The 17,817-nt window shown below is 38.3% G+C and overlaps 2 protein-coding genes across 2 annotated transcripts; both read left to right on the top strand.

The window, feature by feature from the left end:
- Positions 1-1,400: 1,400 nt before the first annotated feature.
- On the top strand, positions 1,401-3,232 carry LOC122070893 (probable microtubule-binding protein TANGLED). Its single transcript, XM_042635122.1, has 4 exons — positions 1,401-1,651; positions 1,796-1,938; positions 2,055-2,113; positions 2,294-3,232. The coding sequence occupies exons 1-4, from the start codon at positions 1,571-1,573 to the stop codon at positions 3,073-3,075; spliced, it is 1,065 nt and encodes a 354-aa protein (XP_042491056.1). The 5' UTR covers positions 1,401-1,570; the 3' UTR covers positions 3,076-3,232.
- A 676-nt stretch (positions 3,233-3,908) lies between these two features.
- Positions 3,909-17,612, top strand: LOC122070897 (probable transmembrane GTPase FZO-like, chloroplastic). The gene is made up of 11 exons (XM_042635127.1): positions 3,909-4,650; positions 5,859-6,415; positions 6,528-6,596; positions 9,823-10,020; positions 10,431-10,562; positions 11,698-11,784; positions 12,045-12,485; positions 12,623-12,790; positions 14,823-15,050; positions 15,161-15,276; positions 17,543-17,612. Exons 1-11 carry the CDS (start codon positions 4,161-4,163, stop codon positions 17,610-17,612), a joined length of 2,556 nt encoding a protein of 851 aa, XP_042491061.1. The 5' UTR covers positions 3,909-4,160.
- The last annotated feature ends 205 nt before the right edge of the window (positions 17,613-17,817 follow it).

Genomic DNA, 17,817 nt, shown 5'->3' with positions numbered 1-17,817 from the left:
TCTCTCTCTCTCTCTCTCTTAATTTTCATTAAGGCAAAATGGTCACGGTACTTGCAGAAAAATAGGAATGCAGAACGTTCAGAGCCCGGTGAATGTTCACATAAGTGATATGATTGACACATGTTAAATATGTTAATCATTCTAACAGAGTTGTCAACAGTTACAACTCTATTTAATATTATTAATATTTAAATAAATAAATAATAAAAATCTCAATATAAGCGGAGTCCTCCTTTGATTCCACTTAGAAATCTCTCTCTCTCTCTCTCTCTCTCTCTCTCTCTCTCTCTCTCTCTCTCTTTGCTTCTTCTTCAAGGGCGTTCCTTCTTTCTTCTTCATTTTTTAGCACTCTCGATCTAATTGAAGTTTTGTTTACCAATCTCACTGAAAATTTGCATCCATGATAAATTCTCATATGTTAATAATATCTACCCAAGAAGTAATAATAAAATCCTAGATATTCAAGAGCTTTGTTTACTTTATAAATTCAAATTTATCCTTTAGCATGCATACAAGCTTTATTGTCCAAATCCCTTCCCTGATGTTTAATATGCAAATATAGTATTTGGATAAATGTGGCCAAGTCTTTCATATGTTCAGTGTCTGAAAATAGTTATGTTGATTTTTTTCTTACCTCATCTTAATTTGTGTGTGTGTGTGTATGAGAGAGAGAGAGAGAGAGAGAGAGAGAGAGAGAGAGAGAGAGAGCCCTAATGAAGTGGGGAGTCGATCCCATGACCTTCACAGAACCCTTGACCTAGGGGTGTCAATTCCTAAACCAAACCGGTAAAACTGGCCGGACAACCGATAACAAAAACCAAAACCAACCCGGTTACAAATTGATTTAAGAAACCGAAGTTCAGCAGTTCAACATTTGGTTGTTTCCTAATGGCTCCATATCGGTTTAAAAAACTGATCCAAATCGAAATGAACCTGATAAATCCAAACCGATACCAATCCGAACCCAAACTGCACCGAAGCCGACACCAGACCGAAACCGATAAATCCTTAATGGGTCGGTTTCGGTCAGTTCCAAAGTCACACCGAAACCGATGGAACCGGACCGAAACCACACCAACCCGGACCGTTGACACCCCTACCTTGACCTATGGGAAGTGTACATCCGTAGGCTCCCTTGAAAATATAAAATAGTGAAGCATTACTAGCCATAGGTAATGTCATCCGTAATTCCTGGGTAACGGATGTCGGCCACATTGACACATCCGCCGTTACTTGAGTGGGCCCCGGCGTTGCTACTGGCGCACGTATCTTCAGTTTTGCGAGTCGAACATTTGAAACGAACGACTTTCCAAAACATCAACAAAAGTAGCCGTTATGCATATCTTCTTATGTTTGAGGTGGATTTGACCGTTGGAACAAAAGATACGTTATGTTACCTTTCGTTCTGGTTGAAACCCCTGTTTGACCTTCCTTCAGTGATTGAGGGAGCACGACCGTGAGACAGAGAAAAAGCAAGCAAGTATAGAAGATCCTTGGGACCTTGAGGCCCCCCCTCTCCTCCTCTCCCTTTTTCCCTCCATTGCTTCTAATTCTTAGAAAAAAAAAGAGAATGGTTGCCAAAACCCCACCAAAGCTGAGGAGAATGGCTGCCCCTCTCAATCCGAATCTCCTGAGAGAAACGGTGAAGAAGGTAAAGTACAGAGCCTAATGGATTATGGACCCAGAAGAACTATTGTTCCCAATTTCTCCTTACGGCGCTTGATGTGATGATATGGGTTTTTTTTATTGGTTATCTCTGACCCACTGATGTTACTCTGTTTCTCTGTTGCCGAAGGTGGATCAATGCATGGCTCGGTTGCAGGAACTCCAGTACACGGTTACGGGTGGAACGAAGGTGATATCTGGTGTGAATCTCAGTCCTCGCAGTACAAGAGGATATCTAAAGACTAGCCTCAGATGCAAGCAGGAATCGCTTAGGTACGATGGATCTTGCAGTTCCTCTTCTTAACCAACCCTTCTTTGGTTGCCTTTGTTAGATATTTTGAGCTCTGTTCTCAAACGGGGGTTTTTTTTTTTTTTTGGCCTTTTTGAAGGATCAAGAATGGTGCCACTCGGATATCTCCTGTGGGAAAGTTTCCAGGAAGCAAAACTGGTATGGCACACTTTAGATCTCTTTATTTTTAAGGTGTCTTTCTCTCTGATCTGTTCTGTTTTATTATAATCTGTAACCACAAATCATGTCTCCATAACCAGTTTGTCGTCTTGTTCAGAGTTGCAAATCTTTTACCCAGATTATCTATGCTTCTCAATGACTTTGATTTATCTGTAACAGAGGAATGGCGTCGAATGTCACTGCCGGCAATGTTAGTAGAAGAGACCGTTGGGGAGATTCTTCAAGCTAGCAAATTTGCGAGGGTAATAGCCTCTGCGGTTGCTGCCAATACCAAGAAAATTCACTCAGATGATCCAAAAACACCAGTGACCCAACGAAACCGAATTCCTTGTCTCGAAAACACAGAGCTTCGGACCCGAAGAAAGAAGGAGAAGCAAGTTGTTTTCCAGTTGATTCGATCAGAAAACAATGGCCAAGGCCAAAGTATTCGTCGAGCTCGATCACGGATTGATTTTAAGGTTTCACCTCCAAGTAAAAAAGGATTTGGAAAAGAAAATTGGCATCTTGCCCAACGAGTGTCCCCCAAGAATAGGCCTTGGGCTAAAAAAACTGTTCTTTTCCCAAACCCATTATTCCTCAATTCTCCTTCTTCCCAACAACACAGATTCTGCAAGACAAGATCTCCGGTGATGGCTAGAGCTCCACAAACTCCACATAAATTCTTGATTAAATCTCCAAATGCAACTTCAAAATTACAAGTGAGAGTTAAGAGTTCACCTGTTTGTATCTCTCCTACAAGATCCATCAACATGAACAAGAAATCACCAAAGGTCTCCAGAGTCTCAAAGCTGCGAGGGTCTTTCTCCCCATCAAGACTTGCAAACAGATTGGTTTCTCCATTAAAGAGTAGAGTGTCAGTACAAAAGTATGGTGGATTAAAGTGTGTATCGAAACAGCAGCGGCCATCAACTCCAACAAGATCCACCGATTGGAGAATCTAATTGGCAATTCCATCTTTAAGAAGTTTTCTCATCTTCAAGTCCTCCTTACAGTATTTTCTTGGTGTTTGCATTCTTTCCATTATCATGTACCAGTTTGAGAGGTTATTATGCCAATAACTCATGTAAAAAGGCATAAAAAAAAATCTCATTTTTTGCATCTTCTTCTTCGGACTTTCAGTCAACAACGATTAGGTGTTACCTAAGCCCAAACAAGGTGAAGGACTTGGAGCCTCTATGGCACAACAAGGTGTTTGGCTCGCATCCAACGCTCAGAAAATGCCTTGGACTGCGTGTGACCACCTTGGGTTCTGTGTGTGAGCATTTCTGGCAGTTGAAAGTGTGCCAGACACCTTGTTGCACCACAGGAGAGTTGTTCCACTGAAGATACTATTGGCCCTGCGTGTTGTGTTGCCTACCCCAAACTAACAGGGTTCTTTCTCCATCAATTGGAGTCTTAGTAAAAGTATATGAAAGTTTTGTTTGGTTCAAAAGGTATAAAAAAAGGGAAGTATTTTAGGATTGAATTCCTCAATGGTGCAAGAGAGTGTCTGGTGCGCATCCAATGACTAGAAACGCTGAGGTACAGAGCTCAAGGAGGTTGCACGCAGCCCAAAGCATTTATGAACTTTGGATGCACGTCAGACACCATGTTGTGCCATAAAAGATCCAAGTTCTTATTTTTATGGCGTAATGAGGTTCCCACAAATGTATGGGGCCAATGAAAATGCATGAGAAAGCATCGGGAAGCTCACCACCACCCCCCCAAAAAAAAAAAAAAAAAAGTCTCTAATTTTCTTCCCCTAATGCACAAATGGACTGATGGGTCTTCTGGGCTTAGCTTGAAGATGGGCCCAACTCCAGGACCCAACCCCATTACCGCCATCGCAGTAAATTCTTTCCAGAATCCCATATAAAGGGCTGTAGTGAAGACGCAGGGGGTGGCTGCAGATAAGGTTCTCTCTTTCTTGTTGCCATAGTTTCACGTACCAGTATACCCTCTTGTTCCTCATCTTCTCCTGCTAAAGAATAACTTTCAAGATTCAAAGTTTCCTAGATCTAATCTCTTTGCCTTTCTTCCTTCTTCCATGATCTCTTTACCTGCGAGCTGCTTTCATCTCCCGAGATTGCCAGTCCTTAGAGAAACCAACACCTCGAGCTTCCTTCGTCATGGTCGAACATATAAATTCAAGTCCCAAAATCACCGAAATAGATTATTTATCAATGCGGTCGGAATGAACTCATTCGACTCGAGTAATCTGCAACAACAACAGCCAAGAACACTGTTTCCGGGCGGATTTAAGAGGCCGGAGATTAAGGTACCCACGCTGGTGCTTCAATTGAAATCAGACGAGGTATTGGAGAGGGAAGGAGTTTTGGATGTTATTGATGTTACCGTCAGTAAATGGGTTGGAATTGTTGTGCTCGATGATGGTTCGCCAGGAAGTGGTGGCCGCTTGTATGAGGCAGCTTGCCTATTGAAGTCGGTTGTTAGAGATCGTGCTTATCTTCTTATTGCGGAGCGTGTCGATATTGCAGCTGCTGTTGGTGCTAGCGGCGTTCTGCTCTCCGACCAAGGTTTTTCCTCTCTTTGTTACTTCCCCATTGGAGATGATTCTTATAATTACTGTCGTTGAAAGCCAAACCAGAAGTCATAGTGCCATTAAGAAATAAGCAGTGATTATCAGTTTCTATTGTCAAGGGATAGCCGAAGCGGGGGAGGGAAAAAACCCGGTAAGAAAACAAAGTCAATAGGTTGTTCAATGGATACAGTATTCAGTTCATATTGTAAATAATAGAAAGAGGAAGAGAAAGAGAGATAGATGTAACTTGGGAGTCACAACCGTGTGGTTGGGACTGCCCCTTTCATTCAATAATCAATATATAATCTATTACAAAGTGAAAACTAGATGGCATAACCAAAAAGGAAACTAACTCTAACTTAGCTAACGACTATACCCTAAAGGAAACTAACAAAGATATGCTTATATCAAATATGGTCACCCATAGCCCTCCAACCAATACATGCTCTCATATACTCTTAAAACATATGGTAGGACATTTTGAGAATTGGCCAAACAAAAGAAAAAATAGAAATATTTGTAAAATTCTTGAGTTGAGGACAGGGCCTTGTCCGTCCATTTCTGTGGTAGTATTGCATTATCATAAGGGAAGGATTTTTGGTTGTTTAGGCTTTTGATCAGTAAGGATGTCGGTCTTAAAGTTTCATATATATGTAGCTAGTACAATTCTTATGTATTTAAATTTTAGGTAACTAACAGATAGGTGAAATGCTCAAGTACCCGAGTCTTGGATGGTTTACAATTAGTTCGGCCAGGGATTAAGTAAGAATAGTTTTACCTCCTATTGGAAACCCCATAGTTGATAACTTGATTTCATGTGCATCTTGTCTCATGAAGTACCACTTTGACCTTTAGATCTTTGTTTCGATGAATGTACTTACCAACAAGTATACCTACCCTATTTTCTGTTGCCTATATATGTCGGTGTATTTATACAAGAGTTTACAATGTAAATAGATATATCTCCAAAAATTTGAACTGCTGCTGTGTCATAGTGGTTGGAAGGGTACAGCATTAAAGAAGTGAATGTGACTTAAAAAGGACAATGTATACTTTGGTACAACATTGTCCATCCAACCCAGAAGTAGTAAATTCACCTCTGAATTTGCGTGGCCAGTGTGATATTTCCTACAATGTTCGATGGTACAAGTTATCTCTCTCAATATGTATATTGTCTTAGGCGGCATGTATGTTTTCCTGCAGGTCTACCTCCCATTGTTGCAAGGAATATGATGGTCCAGTCCAAGTCTGAGTCTACCATCCTCCCTATAGTGGCAAGAAACGTGCAGACAGCTAGTGCTGCCTTAAGTGCATCTAATTCTGAAGGTGCTGATTGCCTTTTATATAGTGCTGATGGAACAAACCATGTTGAATTAACGGTGAACCCTGTAATTCAGAATGTCAATATACCAATTTTTACTACAATTGCTTTAGTAGGACAGGGCACACTTCTGACAGAAGCATCAAAGTTACTCAACTCAGGTGCTAGTGGTTTGGTCATTACATTGGAAGATATGAAGCTGTTTAGTGATGACACTCTGAGCAAATTGTTTAATACGATTTGTGTACCAAGTACAAGAGCACAGCATGAAATTCAGAGCTTCAATAAACTTGAAAAAGGGGATGTGGTTGATAAATTTCACGGGAATAAAGCATACGCTGGCTTTACTAAGTTGGAGGATAGAGAGAAAATTATAATAGAAACAGAGAGACGGGTTATGCTTGACACAACTGCTATTATCTGCAAAGCGGCACCACTGGTGATCTTTTAATTTTAACATTTGGTAGTTGAGGTTACTCTTAGAGATGTTATTTCCTTTATTTTTATTTTTATTTGATATTGAATATGGAAACATTGCCATTGAATGACAGATGGAAGAGGTCTCGCTGCTTACTGATGCAGTGTCTCAGCTTGATGAGCCGTTTTTGCTGGTTATAGTGGTAATTGTGTGTTGACCTTCAACAAACTCTGGTTCCACAGATATACATTGGTATTAGCTCCGAATTTCAAATACGTTCTTTTACTATTTCTCTCTTAAATTTTGGCCATCAGTTTCTCATCTTGTAATAAAACTGACCATTAAGTGCCTGATGTTGTGATACCCCTATTTTTTGTTTCCTTTTGGTGGATAAGATCCTTTTCATTTATATTGATTATTACAAGTTTCTGTACAAACATGTGTGTATCTTTACTTATTTTTTCTTCTTCAAATACCTTGTACAAAGGCTTCTGAAATCGGAAAGCAAGCAACGGAGAGTAACATGGTTCATTTAATCATTTCTTATTAGCTCTATATGTTTGGAAATAGTTCGAAATTTCGGTCAAAAAGACTGAGTTTTGACAAAAGGAAACACAGGCCAACTCATTAGGCATGCAGAGTTTCGACCAAAAGTTCACAAATTTTCAGCCAAAATTTTGGTTCAACTAGATTTCGGAACAGAACAGTGCATATGAAAGCACTGTTTCGATCGAAATGGGTCGAAATTATTTTAATCCATTTTGTGAGTTTTGAGTGGTTTCACTTGTTAGAGGGGAAAAACTCCAAAAATAAGCCCAGATTTGGTATGTTTGTCCACATTACCTACATTTCTTTGTGGAACAAAGTTTTGGGGACTGCTACAATGTATCTGTAACGATGACAGAACTTGAACCAGTACCTGGGCATAAGGTAGAGGGAAGAGAAGAGAGGAGAAGAGAGAAGTTGAAGAGAAGATGAGAGAAGATAGCCCATGGTTCGAATAGTGAGCAGAAAACTCAAACCGTGGGTGGGGGACTTTATTTATATTGAGGAAAAGGAACACATTACAATAGGACTGGTCCACAACTAAAGACTAGACTTTAAGACTGGACTGAAATAAGGAAGGACATTACAATAAAATCCACAAGAGAACTAGCACACTTAACACCCATAGAACCGACACACTTAACACTCCCCCTCAAGCTGGAGCATAAATATCACCCAGGCCCAACTCGAAACACGCTTGGAGTAGTACATTTCGAAACAAAGCTTCGGTAAACAAGTCTCGAAAGTTGATTACCTGATACCATGTTACAATGACGGAACCTGAATTAGTACCTGGACATAAGGAAGAGAGAAGAGAAGAGAGGAGAAGAGAGAAGTCCGAGAGAAGAAGAGAAGATAGCCCTCGATTGAGCAGTGAGTAGAATGCTCAAACCGTGGGTTGGGGGAATTTATATATATTGAGTAAAAAGAACAAATTACAATAGGATCTGGGCCACAACTAAAGACTAGACTTATGACACTAACCTGCCCTTCTCCCTCGCCCGATGGTGATGCTCCTGATCCCCCTCCCGTGTCTGCTCAGGGGCATTCTCCCTCTTTTGTTTCTGCGCAGGATACTACGTTGGGCATGGGCTCCGGCCTTAACCTGCCCGTCCCGATTATACCACCTGGATCTTCCTCTTCCCTCTGTTCATCCCGTCACCAACTTCAGCCCTATGTTGTCCCTTATCCCCCTCTTTGTGTTTACTGCTGGTGCAACATAAGTTCCCCCACTTCCCCTCAAAGAGGTCCCACCTGAACTATTACTTGGCCAGCAATGTGCAGCCACTGCCTGTAAGTATGTATATTGGTGGTCCATCTTGTGAGTTGGTGGGCATTCCTGCATTTTTGTCGATTTATTGTTAGTCCTTTGCTAGCATGGGACATCCCTTGGGGTGCCGCCTCCCTATTTTTGTCTGTTTTGGTTTCTTTGGGTTCTTCCCCTTCTCTTTTTCAGATCCTTGCCTCCCCCTTTGAAAAGGCAGGGTATTGTATTTTCCTTGTTGTTTTGTTTGCTTCCCCTCCTCCACTCCTTTTTCTCCTTCATTTGGTAATGAATTTTTATTCATCCAAAAAAAAAAAAAAAGGCATTACTACATTACAATAATACCACCAAGAGAACCGACACACATAACAGTTTTTAAAGCAATGATTTACCGGATTTGAGAAAGATGTGTGCAAGATTCAAACTTAGAGGTATACCCTTTTTCCCCTAAGGTTTCGAGCCTTCCCGGAACTCTATATGGTATTGACATAGAGTTGGAGAAACAGTTTTCGTAGTGGTTTTTGAACTTTGGTTGGACATTGGTACTTGACTATATGTAACACTTGTACACTTATAGTACACTTTGATGTTGTGTAATATTAATAATTTTTCTTCATTCTTAATGTATTTTTTAGTTGGTTCCGTTGAATTTTGTGCGTTCTAATACTAAATTATGTGTAGAATAGGCTATTATTTGAGAAAGTATACAGCAGGGTATGGTGTACACTACCAACCTAGGGTACAAAACCAAACTACCATTTTGTGTAAATTAGACCTGAGGTACTCAATGTTTATGAAAAGGACACTTGGGTACGTCATGTTTCAAAAGTGACATTTGGAGTACCTTGTGAGATATTTTTGTTACAAATCAGACATCTCGAACCTCTTATGTATAAAAAATTTCCTTTAAGTGGCATATGTCTATATCTAATTCATCAAGAAACATATATAAAGAATGCAACATTTCATAAGGTATAGCAAACCTGCCAACATATGTCTCTGAACATGAATACAAACGCTTGTAAAGGCTGCTTTCTGTCAGAATATACATTAATAGTTTATTTGCAATGCTTAAAATCATGTTTTTTTCTTCATAAACTAACATAAGCTTTGGCAACTCATGCTAAATTACAACACTGGATACTAGAAGTTATACCAACTCTAAATCTTTGTATATAACTTGTGATAGAAAAATGTCCTCAAGTTCTAACAATTTTAAATACTTAAAGCAGAAAGGAGTATGGTCATAGTATTTTATATATCTAAAATAGGATGATAAATTGTGATGTGTAAAAGAACTCTATGAGCTTTGATCTTCTATTCTTCTTATCAATGCATCTTGATCTTAAGGTACATGGAAACATCTTTCTTGCATGGAATTTTCTGAACTGTATGCATGCTGATGTGGTGGATTCACTTCCCACAGTTACTTTTTTTTGATATACTTTGATATGGTTGATACTAATTGTTAGGTTTTTGCATTTTAACGTGTGAAGAGATTGGGAATACATTGACTGACATTCTTAGACTCTTATGTATTCTATGGCCAAAAACATTTTCTAAATGTTGCTACTTCATGTTATCCTCTTTGCTTATGGTCATCGTCTTGATATTTTAGGGTGAATTTAACTCTGGTAAATCTACTTTTATCAATGCTCTCCTTGGAAGAAGGTACCTAAAAGAAGGAGTTGTTCCTACAACTAATGAGATCACTTTGTTACGCTACTCTGAACTGGAATCTCATGAGCAAGAAAATTGTGAAAGGCATCCGAATGGACTATTTGTACGCTCCTTGCCTGCACCAATTCTTAAAGAAGTGAGCTCACATGTGCACTCCAAATTTGATACTTTTGAATTGTTCATTTTATTTATTCAATTTAAGTTCATCTGTGGTTAACTTGGAAAGCTTGGATGAGTTCTCTGCCACTATAATTTTATGCAAGAGCTAACAGTGTGCTCTGCTGTATGTATTCATGCTGTTTTTTTCTTTTATTTGTTTTACTTTGTATTATTTTATATGCTTTTATCTTGTGCCCCTACAGTACATGGTTGGAAATAAATTGTGTCTACATTCACATATCCACTGACAAGCTACTTTTATGACTTCCAGTGGAATGTTTCAATGCCTGCCTTGTTGCATTTAATTATTTAATATTCATATTACTGTTTTCCTAAGTTGATGACTTTGTTTGATGGGGTTGACCTTTTGTAATCTTTGTGAAGCAGATGAACCTTGTTGATACACCAGGAACTAATGTGATTCTCCAAAGACAACAACGCCTTACTGAAGAGTTTGTGCCACGCGCTGATTTGATTCTTTTTGTTATTTCTGCTGATCGGCCATTAACTGAAAGCGAGGTAAGAATTGGTTTACAAGTTGCATTTGTCAAGGTTGCATATTATGCTGGCAAGATTCTCTAAAATTGTGGAACTCAGTTTGTTGAAATGCTAGAAACCCATACTTCCATATGTGCTCTTTGAAAAATTGATCCCTGTTCATTTTGGCTAAAGAGTCTAAGTTTGAACTTTCTTATAGCACAGTTGGTCTTCTCATGACCTGGTAACTGAAATGCTCTTTGCTGACTGTTAAGGATGAGCGTGACACATTACTTTGATTTTAGTACTTCAAATGTTACTTTATTTATCTTTGTCTCAGAAGTGTGTGACAAAACCAGATATAATAAATCAGAATCTATGAAGAAGAAGAAGAAAGGAAGGAGAAAGAAAGAAAAAGGGAACTGGAAGAGAAAGAGAGATTAGAATAAGATAGGAGAAAAAGGGGGAGAATCCTAGGACACGATCGGATTCAGAATAATCCCTATCGTGGCAAAGGCCCACAACTTACATTAAACTAGAAACCTACGTAAGAGTCAAATTACAACCAGAGTAAATAACCAATAAAGTGAATAATCCTAACAATGGTATTTTGCAATTACTTCTGACTTGTTTTTTTTGTCCATTTTATTAGGATTTTTTTTTTTGGGGGGGGGGGGGGGAAGAGTAGTTACCTCAAACTCCTTGTTTGGAGGATTCTTGTCTATTAGGAACTTGGTAGGGTTAAAATTGTTGGTCTCTTATTCCTTATCCTATATGCTTGGTTTTATGTCCTTCATGAGATGAACCAAATAATATTTATCATTTTTCTTTTGGGTACAATACTACAACCTACCTCATCCCCCTCCTCTCCTTTCCTGAATTTTTTCCCACTGTCCTAGAGTATCTGGCAGCGGCATACTAGTGGCACACTGGAGATCTCCCTCTCTCTCTCTCTCTCTCCCCCACTTTGACCTTTTTGATTTATATTCCTCCACAGTCATGTAGTTTCTTCTTTTATGTCTGCACTTTTATTCTTTGTCACTGTTTTAAAGTTAGAGACTTTTTTTTGGGGGGGGAGGATGGGTGGGACATGTTACGTTGTTGTGTTTTAATTTTAAAGTATAAAATATTCTATTTCTCTGCAAGAAACTAATTTGTCATACCTTACACTTTTCAGGTTGCTTTTCTTTGTTATATTCGGCAGTGGAAGAAAAAAGTTGTTTTTGTATTGAATAAATCTGATATCTATCGGAGTACCAGTGAGGTAGGGGTTCTCTCTCTTGAGAAGGCATATTTCAGAAAAAAAAAAATCAATTGTACCTCTTTTTTTTTTCCCCTTTAAATGTTGAGAAGTAGCAAGGTTTTAACAATGCGTTTTTAAATCTGTTTTTGACTAATGATAATTCTTCAGTGATGGGACTGTGACCTGGAAGCTTTTTGTTATTAAAGGAGTCATTTCTTTAACATGTTGCTTCCTAGGAATTGCTGTATCTTACTCATCCTTTCTCTGTGATTGGATGTCAGCTTGAGGAAGCAATCGCATTTGTTATGGGTAATGCTCAGAAGCTGCTGAGTAGTGAACATGTGACATTATATCCTGTATCTGCCCGGTCTGCACTTGAAGCAAAACTTTCTGTTTCTTCAGATGTTGAAAAAGATTATGGGGAGTCCTTGTGCACTAACTCTGATTGGAGAACCAATTGTTTCTATGAACTCGAAAGGTTCTTGTTTAGCTTCTTAGATGCTTCAACAAATAATGGAATGGAAAGAATTAGGCTTAAGCTTGAAACACCAATTAACATTGCAGAACAACTACTGTCTGCTTGTGAAAAAATTGTGAGACAAGGCTGTGAATCTGCCAATCAAGATTTAGTCTCAGTTAATGAAATCGTCACCGGAGTTGAAATTTATGCAATGAAGATGGAAAGTGAGAGTCTTTCTTGGAGGAGACAAGCATTATCACTGGTATATTCTTACTGAAGTTAATTTTGACAGTTGTAAAACTATTTTATCTTTAGATTCCTTAAACAACACCTCATCCATTGTAACTTGATGTCTTTTGTGAACTGAGTTATGTTAATTCACTTGTATCTGATGTGCAGGTTGATAACTCAAAAGCACGTGTTCTGAAGCTTGTAGAATCTAATCTTCAATTATCAAATCTTGATCTTGTTGTGTCCTACATTTTCAAAGGGGAGAAATCTGCTTCATTGCCTGCAACCTTGAGTATTCAAGACGAAATTATTAGCCCTGCACTTTCTGATGCAAAGGCAAGTTCATGGTCCTAATCTAGAATCTGAGAAATTAATCTCCAATAAGTACCAATGCTTCTTTCTGTTATTTGCATTTTTTCTGGGATGGGTAATTTGCATTGTAAAGCCCAAATTGACAACTCATTGGTCATAAATATTCTAGAAGAATCCTTAATTTTAACACATTAGAAAATTGGATGTATGGGAATTTTTTTTCAGTTGATAAGTTTAAAAGAATTGAGTAATATTGTGTTATTTTTTTTTTTTCTTGGGATATACAGGTTCATAATGTTGCTTGCAAGAATTATGGTGACAACCCTGCTAATTAAATTGTTTATTTACTTCTGCAATTTCTCAAATTAAACAGTTTATTTACTGCTACCCCTTCTGTATTCGTTCAATAAGTTAAAAGTAAAATTTATTGATGAAGGCCACCATATTATACATGGCCAGCAAGAGTAACTTGTGTCTCAGCTGCTCAGCTGTAGCTAAAGGTTTGCTTTCACTCTGTTAATATTACATGAGAAGGAACTGCATGCTTCTCACGATCCGTAATTTATCTCACCTCCCTATTGCACCAAATAACAGCACATGGAATCAAGAGAAGTCATTTTTGAAACTAATTTGTTCAATGTCTTAAGAAGAAGGAATTCTCAGGTGGTATGTACCCCCTCTGTTTCATGGGTATGAAACTTGGCTATGAAGTACTGGTGTTGACATGGGAACACGACATGCAAGTGGGTACAAGATACAAATCGGGTAAAGCATTTGGTTGTTGGACATGGCTGGGCTGAAAGAAAGAAGAGGAGGTACTGATGCAATAGTGCTATCGTGGTGAACCGATATGACTGGATTTGGCAAACCAGACCTAAACCAGTTTTTGCTCCAAAGGGTGTTTCATGGTGTTATTTTTGCAGTTTCATTTATTTGAGTTTGTATTAGGGAAGATAATTATGTGTAGGAGAATAGGAGATTTGATTCAGCTTCCTTGTTTGAGTGATATGCCATCTTTGAGTCTTTGTATGTAGTCTACCCCATCCCCATTGAATTAGAGAAAATTGAAATTGAGTTTCATTTGAGTTGCACGTGTGGCCTAAAAAAGCGACCAAGGCGATGGACGATAGTCAAAAAGCAAGATGAAACCATAATTGATTGTCCATCTATATAGGCATTTCAGTTTTCCACTGATTTGATGGTATACTATCTGCCTGCAGTGAAAAGTAAATGATGTGCCATTGACTTCTATGGGCCTTGATATTTAAGATTATTTTGCATGTGTAAATGGAATTGATTAACATACTACAGGTCATATCTACGACAGGAATCCATGAAGGGGTGCCTTGTTTCAATGATTTTTCTGATAGGCTGCCATAAGTTGAATTTCAATATAAATCCTTTTTGAATTTAAAATGTTGTAATCTGTACCTAACTTCTATGAAGGATTAAGAACCTTAATTTCTGTGAAGGAATCTAAATTAAACTGACCAATATCTCTAATGGTAATTTAGGAAACTGCCTAAGAAATTCTTTGGGGGAAATCAACATACTTTTCTATCATAGAAATCAATGATGCATATTCTTCTTTATACTGCATAATTATCCTGTATTACTGACATTTGTGAGGTTTACTTGACAAAGGTCAATTTTATATATAAAATTCAATCAGGCATCTGTGAATCAGTTTTCAACTTTGAGGTATTGTAGTAAAAATCTTTGCCATCAAGCAGCTGTTAGTAAATTTCCCTTTTAGTAATTCAATGATTTAAATATTGAGGAGACAATTACATAGGCCCACCGCCTACCCTGAGCCTCAGCCAGTACAGTGAGTAAATCTACTTGGCTGTGCAATAAGTCACATTGTTCTGGTTCTCGTGGCATGACACAAGCTGATCAGGATCTAGTTTCTGTTTCTGATTCTTTCACTATGCAAACTTCTGTTAACATGTTTCCTTGATTGGTCATGTATTCTGAATGGAACATTGAAGATTCTCTATGCAGCTGCTTGGTTCTGACATGGATTACTTTTTTTTTTTTTCTTGTTGGCATTTAGAAACTTCTTGGAGAGTATTTGATGTGGTTACAATCAAATAATGCTCGTGAAGGGACACTTTACCAGGAATATTTTGAGAAAAGATGGCCTTCATTTGTCAACCCTCACAACCAGGAACTTGAAACTCACAAATTGCTGAAGAAAGGTGAGGAGCTTAGCCTGAAAGTAGTAAAGGACTTAAGTGCTAGTGCTGCTGCAAAACTTTTTGAGCTAGAAATCCGTGAAGTGGTGAGTCTCGTATTCTTTATAAGGGCATAAACAGTTTGACATATTTTTCTACCAGTGAGTAATAAAGTGGTAAACTCGAAGGCCATATATCATGTTTTTTCAATTTTCAGTTTTTGGGAACTTTTGGGGGACTTGGTGCAGCTGGCTTATCTGCTTCCCTTCTAACATCAGTGCTACCAACCACATTAGAAGATCTTCTTGCTCTAGGCCTTTGTTCTGCCGGCGGGTAATGAATCTTTTCTTCTTTTGAGTTTCGATTTACTCTTTTCATTTTTCTCTCGTTTTGCTGAGGGTTTAGAATAATTTAATCAATTCAATGTCTTTATATGTTTGGTCCTCTATCCAGTTTCATCCTTCTTTTCACTTGCTTGGCTGTTCAGTTGGATATTAGGAACTAAATAGTTAGTTCTAGAATCTACCACCAATTTTGTTATAAATTCGTTCAAGCCATAATTCCTAAGGTTGCATATGTTTGCAGGTGAATACAAGGTGGGATAGTTGAAAGTGTGGGGCCCACGTGGAGTGGGATTAAGCAACAGGAAAGGGAAGGATGGTAAAACAAGGAAACCATCGTAGCATCCCACCTCCTTAGTTTGGTTGAGAGTGGTGGGAGCCGTTGGATTCGGAGAGGTGGGGTGGGATGGGATAAATAACCAGCCACGTAGCCGACAGGAAACCCTAACTCTTATATGCTTGCCTGTTCAATTTCCCATCCTAGGAAACCAAACACGTGTATTTTTGGTATTCTATGGGAAAACTGTATGACTCTCCCTCCCCTCTATTCCCGCCCCACTAAAACCCTGGCAAACTAATGGGGCTTAAGTAGTCCAAAGACTCCAAACAACCCAAGTTGCAAGTCTCAACTGTGAATTATGGTGGATCATATTCCTCATCCTTCGGGTGCGTCCATTTTGTGCCTCAGGCTGAAGTTGTGCACTTAGGCATGCCAAAGGGGAGTCAATAAAAATGTAAAAGGTTTTTGTACCACTTAATTCTAGAGTCCTACGAACATGAATGTATGTTCCACATCGTAAGTCCAATAATCAGGGAATGGAGTTCTTCCTTACTGGACAAAACAATCCTTCATTATTTTCCAGTGGTTACAATTAGCTGTTTCATATTATTTATAACATTATATCATCGCTCGCCCCTGCAATTATTTTTAAACATTTATATAGGGGATTAGGTTGGGCATGCCACTAGCTTCCCTAGAGCTAGCAGCTCAACCAATTAAGGGGCTGGGATGGGAGAGGCAGGGGGGAGGAGAGAGGCAGACACAGTGCTAACATGCACAGCCTTTTCCCTATATATATATATATGTATATATCAAGAGAGGTGTGTTAATGAGGCTTATGCTAACGTTTTTAGAAATGTGGAACATCAAATGAAGTCTTGGGGCTTTTATGATTCTTTAACTTTGGGTGTCAGGTCCTTTTTCTATGTATACAAGGTTACTTAGGAGTGATCAGTACCGTCATTGCCATGTACAGTTACAATGGGGTGTTTAATATGAAAGAGGATGTTTATAATGGGACTGCTGCCAGGAATTTGTTCAATTGTTTTTAAAATTGGATTGGAGGCCAAATCAAGAGGCAATATCTGGTTCAGCCCGATCTGATCCGGTCAAACTCATGGTTCTAAAAAAAAATTAAAATAATAAAAGAGGAAACTTTTAAAATTCAAGAAAATAGGGGAAGAAAAGAGGAAAACTGGTGAATAAAGAAGAGGGTAGTCCCTTTTGTGCTTTGGCTACCGGACTGTTCTGGTTTTCTATTATGTTTTTTTTTTTTCTTTTAATCTTGTTCATGGCACCTTCTAAGTGTTGTTCAGTTGGCTGATATGGTATGAAATAGTCTCATAAAGCTCCTCCCTCAAAAAAGACATTATTTTTTGATAATTGAATCTGATGCACATGATGAACTACAGTTTTTTCTTTTTCCTTTTGGTTAGTCATGCAAGACTACAATTGATATTCTCCTGAAATTCCCTTTTCAATCTGATTTTTGTCTTTCTTGAGCTTTGCTTGTTTTCATGGAATGAAAGAAAATGCACTTGCAAATGAAGTATGAAGGGGAAAAAAAATCAAAATACTCGAGTAAAATTAATGACCATATAGCTTATTATCTGACCTAGACTGTGTTCAACATTTGACTGGTGTTGTTTTATGTATCTCCATGCTCTTCACTGCTCTGTTGGTTTTTGAGTAATATCCTTATTTTGGATACTGTAATATATCCTTCAGGTATGCAGGAATATCTTAAAATAAAATAAAAACATTGTTTTTATGCTTCTGTACTTTTTTTTTTTTTTTTTTTAGGTAAGAATAATTTGTATTATACTCAGGATGCTGTCCAATTGCTCATTGTCCACCAGGGACCCTTTGCAGAATAGAATTTCATATTATTCTATTATGTAAAATAGACTACCTAGAGTTTCCATCTAGTTTGAACCAAGTCATGTTTAGGGATCTGATTCAGCATTTTTTTTATTAGTTATGTAGCAATTTCAAATTTTGCTGCCCGTCGAAAGGAGTGGGCCTTATTGGGATGCAGCACAACATAGGCTAGACAAATTTTTGGAGATTCAAAGGGAAATTACTCCAAGTTCTGTTTTAATATTTACTGTTATCCTTAAAAATGATTCTGGAAGTTGTTTTTATGGCCCAACTGGTTTGCATGGTAGACTTGTTCCCCTCCTTTGTCTATATACCACATGATAGGATCAGTGCCATTTTCTAATCTGATTGATCTGTTCAAAGTCTTTTTTA

The sequence above is a fragment of the Macadamia integrifolia genome, unplaced genomic scaffold, assembly GCF_013358625.1.
Source record: "Macadamia integrifolia cultivar HAES 741 unplaced genomic scaffold, SCU_Mint_v3 scaffold_138A, whole genome shotgun sequence".
In the NCBI taxonomy this organism is placed as follows: domain Eukaryota; kingdom Viridiplantae; phylum Streptophyta; class Magnoliopsida; order Proteales; family Proteaceae; genus Macadamia; species Macadamia integrifolia.
The sequence above is the reverse complement of the archived record's forward strand: the minus strand, read 5'-3'. Positions and strand labels throughout refer to the sequence as shown.

Coding starts and splice junctions, on each gene's coding strand:
- LOC122070893 (XM_042635122.1), top strand. CDS start 1,571: ATGGTTGCCAAAACCCCACCAAAGCTGAGGAGAATGGCTGCCCCTCTC. Junction 1,939..2,054: donor TGCAAGCAGGAATCGCTTAG/GTACGATGGATC, acceptor GCCTTTTTGAAG/GATCAAGAATGGTGCCACTC. Junction 2,114..2,293: donor GTTTCCAGGAAGCAAAACTG/GTATGGCACACT, acceptor TATCTGTAACAG/AGGAATGGCGTCGAATGTCA.
- LOC122070897 (XM_042635127.1), top strand. CDS start 4,161: ATGATCTCTTTACCTGCGAGCTGCTTTCATCTCCCGAGATTGCCAGTC. Junction 6,416..6,527: donor TCTGCAAAGCGGCACCACTG/GTGATCTTTTAA, acceptor ATTGAATGACAG/ATGGAAGAGGTCTCGCTGCT. Junction 6,597..9,822: donor CGTTTTTGCTGGTTATAGTG/GTAATTGTGTGT, acceptor TTGATATTTTAG/GGTGAATTTAACTCTGGTAA.